General features: G+C 42.8%; 1 protein-coding gene across 1 annotated transcript; it reads left to right on the top strand.

Moving 5' to 3' along the window:
• The first annotated feature begins 1,921 nt into the window (after positions 1 to 1,921).
• On the top strand, positions 1,922 to 5,585 carry LOC123186553 (uncharacterized). Its single transcript, XM_044598293.1, has 3 exons — positions 1,922 to 2,268; positions 2,904 to 4,482; positions 4,950 to 5,585. Exons 1-3 carry the CDS (start codon positions 2,042 to 2,044, stop codon positions 5,460 to 5,462), a joined length of 2,319 nt encoding a protein of 772 aa, XP_044454228.1. The 5' UTR covers positions 1,922 to 2,041; the 3' UTR covers positions 5,463 to 5,585.
• Positions 5,586 to 7,780: the final 2,195 nt, after the last annotated feature.

The following is a 7,780-nucleotide window of genomic DNA, read 5'->3' as shown; positions in this document are numbered from 1 at the left end:
GCGGCTGAAGCCGTTGGCCGCCGCCTCATCTCCGAGGAAACGCTCGGCCATCGGGAGAAGGAGGGCTCGACGGCGACGCACGGGAGAGGGAGGGCTCGGGAGAGGGGAGGTCTCGGCGGCGGCTCTCGGGAGAGATAGAGCTCGGCGGCTAGGGCTGATGTGGCCAGAGGCGAGGGAGGCCACTGGCTTATATAGCCGCGCCGCGCCCGTGTGTATGCGTACGAGGGAGGGGAGGCGTCGGCGCGCCGCCCCGTGACGCGCCGCTCGTGAGAAACTAGCAATGAATGTTGCCAACATGTGTATGCATCATCTAAAACACATATGTGTGCATCAATCATTTTGTGATCTATAAACCAATTTCATCCATCGATGCAAACAAATTGGACCGCCGAAGCAAAAAATCTGATGCTTACAAAGCATGGTTACTAGAAACATCGAATTGAAAATAATATGTGTGTGGGAACAAGTGATGATGAAACGGCGTGCGATTCACGCAATGGATGGATTACCTTTGTTTCAAGGAGGGACTTCGAAGAGGTGGAAATGATTAGAGGACACTGCTGGTTCTCCGGCAGATGGATGGTGCTCCGGCAGCCGGTTCAAACTTCCAAGGTCTAGGCACCTCGTGAGGCAACAAACACGCTGGAGACGGCAGACATGGTCACCTCCTAATGCATCACGTCGTGGGGTAGATCGTTACAGGGGATCAGATCTGGGCAGTGTGGTGAATTCGGTCGTCGACAGTGAATTGCGTCCTTGGCGGCATGGTGAGAAGAATGCATGGTGCGGAGGAGATGGAATCTTGGCGGCACAATCGGAGAGAACAAGGGCGGCGATCTCGGAGGAAGGTGCAACGGAGCCATGACAGAGAAACTGAGGTTCAGGAGAGATGGAGCGGGAGAGGAATCAGGGGTTATGCAAACGTGACTGCATCAATTACGGGTTGTTAGCAAAAGCAGGCCCTCGACCATGGGGTTAATCAAGTATCGACGGATCTCCTGTGGTCTGACGATTCACTTGTATCAGACTACTGATGGAAAGTGTTTCCCTATAATTAATAGGTTCATCTTTTTTTAGAGGAATTGATAGATTTAACTAAGCTGTCAAATATCCATGAATTGTACCTAACTTATGACAGCATTTTTGTTTTCGTAATTGTACTAAAATTGACCATGGTCGTTAGATCTTCATGACTACTCAGATCGATCAAGCTTTTTAGATCTTTTATAATTGTACATGTCACAACTGCAAGATCAATCATGCGTACGTACCGACCTTAAATTATGCATAAACAACTTAGCCAATAGCGAGTCCATTTTTTAAAAGTAACACAGTGCATTTCAACAAATTGTTGAATAATATACTATGCAAATTAAAGGTAGTAATAATCAGTAATACTTCCTGAGAACTTGCTTCACATGGTTGTTAGGAAAGTGGAATTCATTCTTTGGTACTCTTTCCGTTCCTAAATATAAGTCTTTTTAGAGATTTTAATATGAACTACATATGAAGCAAAATAAATGAATCTAGACTCTAAACTACATTTATATACATCTGTATATAGTTTATATTGAAATTTCTAAAAAAACTTATATTTCGTTGGTATGCCAGTCTCTGATCGATCTGCACACACTAGCTCGGTGATATGCGGAACTTGAAGGAAATCGTTGCGGGGCTGCACCATGTGATCGGCCGGGCAAGACTAACGGGCAACTGCACCCAGTCCAACACGAAATATCGCGCTAGCTTCTCATCGGGTTAACACATCTAAATCGGATTCTTTTATTTGTAAAACCTTTTGGTTGCCTCCACGTGAGCTCGCGATTTCCCATGGCGTGCGCATGCATACCCTCTCCCCCCTCACTGCACTCTCTTAAACTACCAAGCCCGGCAATCGAGCCAGCCAAATGAGCACTGGCAAACGGAGGAGAAACTAGTAGACTGTTTGACTAGCAAACTGTAGAGAAACCACAAATCCCCCGCTCCACCACCATTAGCATTCCACGGACGAAACCAGCACGAGAAGCGGCAGCTCCAGAGCATGGGAAATGAGCTTGACGCTTTCTCAGAGGAGCTTCGACGGCGGCTAGAAGTAAGGATTATCAACAAGTATGCCGTCGTTACGGCGTACGTCAGAATTACCCTGAAATCCATCGGGGCCTTGCTGCTTTTGTGGGCCACCGTGGTCCTACTGGGCGGCTTCGTCTCGTCGATGAAGAAGGACGATTTTTGGTCTGTGACCATCATCGCATTCGTGCAGGCTGCCGGGTTAGTGCTTAGTATTCAGCTCTCTCCTGAATGCAATCTTTTTCCGGTTTTGCTATTTTTTAGTCCCTGAAATTATTCAAAGCGTTGTTCACCTTTTCTTAGTTCATCCTAAACTCGCCGAAGAAGAAGTAGCCCCAGTACCTATCTTAGGCGGTCCCCAAATATTTTCTATTAAATTTGTATCGTTGATGTTAAGTGTGACGTGAAGTTCCCCATGATTTTGAAAGGATAACATATGTAACGTGCTCTCTCCCGTATCGCTCCCGGCGGGCGACCTGGAGCCACCCTAGCCGCCGGAAGACCTCTCACCCGATATATCGTCTGGTTTTATGTAAAAATCATGCAAATGTGAATGAATATCATCCGATTTGTTTGAGTCCGAATAAAATTTGTTCATTTTCATTGAATTTCATTTGAAATGTATCCAAACATATGTGGCTAGCTTTGGATGGTCGTCTCCTGCATCCGTGTCCGCGGACTTGTCAGATGCGGGAGGAAATTTGAGGGTCAGTGTTGGGAGAGGCGAAATGTAGTCCCCTTCCTTTTGTTTACCATTTTCAATTTTCTTGTTTTTTTTATCATAATTTTAAATTTTCTTGTTGACATCATGTCCTGTTCTAACTGGAACAACACAGGGTATTCGAAGCAATCGGATTTGCTGGCATGGATTTATATTGGGAGACACAAGATTTTTATCATAACGTTAAATCTTGGTTACAAAAGTGTTGGTGTGTACTTAACCAGTTGCCTATGAGACAATGGTGGAAGAAACAAATACAAAAGGTCGTGTCAGTTCTAATAGTTATCACTCTGTACGTGCGAGCTGTCCTAGTGTTGGGCCTCGCTGTTAGTGGACCATGTGTTTGCTTACATGCGTCGAGTCGTGCAACAAATCAAGACTATGGCATCGCGGACGGGGAGGCAATTAAAGCAAATATGAAGCGGGCGCTGAACTTATTCTACAACGCAGTTTCTGCTCACAGCTTCATATCCGTATTTTGGATGCCGGCTCAAGCGTTGGCTAATAAGTTGATCGAGGATATTGTCAGCCGCCAACATGGTTTCAGCCGCAAGGTAATTCGTGCATATTTGCGCAAAACTAAAGACATGTGTCTAAAGAACAAAACGTCTGCAACAAGCTGGAATTTCATCACATATGGTGCCGGCTTGCTGGATTCCAGCTTACCAGAAGAATATGCGGCTGGAGGGAGGGTACTAACTATGCTGATTGATAAGGATATACCATCGCAGGTAAGACGGCTGCTGATCAGGTCACCCAGACAAAGAATACAGAAGCTGATCGACACCCTTGCTTGGAGAAGCCCAGCCGACCAAGAGATGACATGGCTTGCAGCGAGAATTGTGGAGCATCTCGCTAGCGACCTCAACCTTGCTCACTTTCCAGGAGCATTGGAATGCATATCCTCCCTCTTCAATCAATTACCAGTTGTATCTGGGCAAGGAACTAAGAACCTGGTATTGCCAGGCTTGAGAATTCTTGAGAACCTGGCTCATGATGAAGATAACTGTAGAGCGATATACAACAGCAAGGGTCTTCTTTCCAAAATAGTTGCGCCTCTCCGCTCCAATGAATTAGTACAAGATATCAAGAGCAGTGCTGCATGGACCAAGGTAGTACACGGGTCACTGACAGTGGTGACGAAGCTCATGTCAACTTGTGCAGGAGCCACTGGCAAAGAGATGCGAGGCCTAATTGCAGATGATAGTCATGTGGTCGGAAACTTGGAGGCCGTCATCGATATTAAGAGTGACAGCAGTATCACAAGCCTGCAGGTGGGAGCTTTAACGGTTCTTATACAATCAGCAGTGCATAATCCAGCAAGTACTTTCACGGAAAGACTTATTAAGAGGGCACTGCACATCTTCATTTCCACGGATTGGACGGGAGATTATTTGAATCATGATAAAAACAGGATGAAAGAAGCTAAGAGAACTGCAAACCTGCTTAAGCAAAATGCTGGTGGAGCATTGGAAATACTGTCCAGTCATCCAGAGGCTATCAAGAGCTTCACAGTATGCGATGATGATATCCATCGTCTTACTGAATTGCTGGACTGCAATATTAAGAGCACTGAATGCAAAATAAGTGCAACAGAGACAGTGGAGATAGAGATCAGCATTAGCTGTCGTATTAGCGCAGCAGTCATCTTGAAGCATTTGAGCAAGTACGACAAGGAACCAACCTTACGGAAGGTATGCTGGAACGCACCTACTGCATGCCACAAGTTTTCGGCAATAAACTTTCCCAGGGAAAAAATGTACAGGCAAGGATGGGTGCTTTAGTTTATGGTTTATCTACTTATCAAACTTCAAATAATTCTAAAAAAAATTGTAGACTTGCATCTTGTTATAACATGGGCACCTACCAAATTTAATGAAAAAAAGATCATGTTTGTCATGTACAAAAAAGACAAGGGCCTGCTGTTACACTGTTAAAAAAAATAAGTTGAACAGTCTTTTTTGTGCAGGGTATATTTGATCATATTTTTGCACAAAATTTAGTAGGTGCTCAAGTTACAACAAGATGCATATGATTTTTTTAGAATGTTTTAGACAGGTAATTAGGTAACCCTAAACTCAAGCATCCACCCTTGCAAGTACAAAATCCACTCACTTAATTTTTTTGAGCTAAAATAATATATGTACGTGTATCGTTGCAGGCACTCGAGCAATTGTTTCCTATACAACAAGATGAACCTATCAAGGACAGGACGCTGCAAGCATTACTGTTATCACTCGTCGTGGAGATTTGTGAGAACAGCAATATTGATCTTGCAGTAATCTTACTTCAGCAGACGCCGTCGGATTCCCTGGAAGACTTTGTGGTGAGTCTCAAGAAGATGGTGGAGGACAACATGTACGGCCCCGGTGAGTGCCTGGCGATACATAAACTCAGCTGCAGGATGGTTACAGAACTCATGAAGCATGATCGAAACATCCAAGTGATCGACAAGCGTAATATCGTTGGCACATTATTGGAGGCTTCAAAGGCAATGGCCGAGCTTGAGAGCAGCATGCTTTTTTCTGGGTTCAATCATTATGACCGCTACGGGGTTCCTCTGAAGCCTCTTTTATCTGTTCTCTCCAAAAATACAGAAGATCTTTTGACACAGAAGAAACAGGCCCTGGGCATCTACACTGTGCCTGCCTCTGTACCAATACCACTACCATGATTGTTGCATCACGGAGTATCTGGTTATGGTAAAAGTACCGAAAAATGTATTGAATTCGTGTTGGATGCTTGTTGTTTCTGCTTTTGTTTCCTTTGCCAACTTGTGCGAATTTGTAATAATTGATGGTGATGCTTGTAAGAACTGCAACCGTTTGTGCATTAAGTTTCCAATCCATCTTCTGCATCAAGGCTATATGAATCAATATTGCGCCTGCCAGTGTACGAGCTCAGCTTGGATCTGCCGCCTGCAATTCTCACCCATGTGCCACTTCTGTTGAGACTTGCTTAATTTGTTACTCTACTATCCATTGTTGACATCTTAACTGGGAGATCTCATTCTGCCAATGCTGAATGGTCAATTTTATCTTGTTGTTCGTCAGTCCATGTAACTGACAGTGCAACTGCATCTTTGTGGAGTCATTTTATCTTGTTATTCGTATATTATCAGTTACTCAACAAAAATGTTCAAAAACGGTTATCTTGTTGTCCCACGGAGCAGTAGCTTTGTTCGCCCTGTGGTGTGAGCAGTAAACCTTTTAATCCCACGGAACAGCCGATAGCTGCTGAGCATCGATCAGGTTCACCAGAGTAAAATTCAGTCGCAATCAGTCACTCACCCTACCTTCACCTGTATCCCTTATCTCCTTCTACTCCTCTGTTTCTAGCTTAGCACGGCTTGGTAATGGCCAGTTGCACTTTCCGTGCAGCGCTGACACTACCTTCATGTAATTGACATTGGTCACTCAGGTTTTATACCTGTTTTGAAATGAAAAAGGCAGAAACTGCTCTGCCTTTTTTTTCAAAAACAAGTCACTCTCCTATCCAGGTCAATCGAGTTCAGATTTAAACGGGACCCTGAATAATGACCCTCAAATCACCTAAACATTTTCATACACACATTGAAAACTTTTTGGCACAAAACCTTTTCAAAATTACATAGACATTTTTTACATTGTGTCAACCTTTAAAAAAAAGCACAAATATGTTTTTCCAATTTGTGATATTTTTAAAATGTCACGAGCATATATATTTTTAATTGTGTGAGACAATTTCCTACATTATGCCAACATTTTATTACATTGCATAAATTTCTTGAAGGGCATGAACATATTTCTGAAACGTTTGAACTTTTTTTGAATTGTCTAGAACATTTTTCTGAGTGGTACAAAACAGTTTTTCTACATCAGCAAACATTGTTTTAAATGACACAACCATTTTCTTTAGTGGTACCAAACATTTTTTCTACATTAAGCGAACATTTTTTTACATTGTATTGACATTGTTTTTAACATTTAGTGTATTTGAAAATGCCGCGAGCATTTGTTTCAAACTCGCTAACATCTTTTTAATGGTATCAGCATTTTCTAAAAGTTTCACCAATATTATTTTCACACCGAAGAAATATTTTTTTTTTCTGAACATGATATGCATGTTTTTGAAAATTTAAGTAAATAGTTTTCCATTCATTTATTTTGAGATAGAATAGTTTTCCATTCAAAAAATATATATATATACAATTAATAGAAAAACATGCAGAACAGGACGTGGGCCGGCCATTTATTAAGCACTAGGTTGTTCGGCCTCACAAATAAGCAAAAACGTGAAAAGGCGCTTCTGTTTTTTTAGGGGTAAGCGCTTCTCATGTTGGCATCGAATAGTGCAGGGAAATCACTAATTCAAAAGTACTCCTTTCAAAGATCACTCACACCTCCCCAGATTGCAACAAATGGCACGTTGCATGTGCGTGACTTGCCACAACCGGGGAGTTTTCAAAAAAATTGTAGATCCATTTATTTAAAATGTGTTATCTCTTAAACCGTGCATCCAAATCTTGAACCGTTTTCACCGTTCGATTCCTCGCGTGGAGATTTTCAAAACTAGATCCGGTGTTGACAGGTTTTGACGGTTTTTTTATAAAAAACCACACGGGGAGCATGTTTTTTTCTTTCCTAAAGTTGTTTTCCGAGAGGCGCGTCCGTGTCTCTCACGGAAGCACATATGTGCCTCCCGTGGAAGCAAAACCATGCTTCTCGCGAAAACAAAAAACGTGTTTTTTCGCTTATCACAGTAACAAATCCGTGCCTCTCACGGAAGGAAAAAAACGAGAAAACATATTATTTTTTATTTCCTAGAGGCACGGCCGTGCCTCTCGCGGAAGCAAAACCATGTCTGTCGCGAAAGCAAAAAAGTGCCTCTCGCGGAAGCAACAAAAACGCGTTTTTTTGCCTCTCGCAGAAGCAAGTTCGTGCCTCTCATGGGAGCAAAACTGTGCCTCTCACGAAAAAAAGCAAAAAGAAAACACTTTTATTTTTCATTTCC

Source organism: Triticum aestivum, chromosome 2A, assembly GCF_018294505.1.
Source record: "Triticum aestivum cultivar Chinese Spring chromosome 2A, IWGSC CS RefSeq v2.1, whole genome shotgun sequence".
Lineage (NCBI taxonomy): Eukaryota > Viridiplantae > Streptophyta > Magnoliopsida > Poales > Poaceae > Triticum > Triticum aestivum.
The sequence above is the reverse complement of the archived record's forward strand: the minus strand, read 5'-3'. Positions and strand labels throughout refer to the sequence as shown.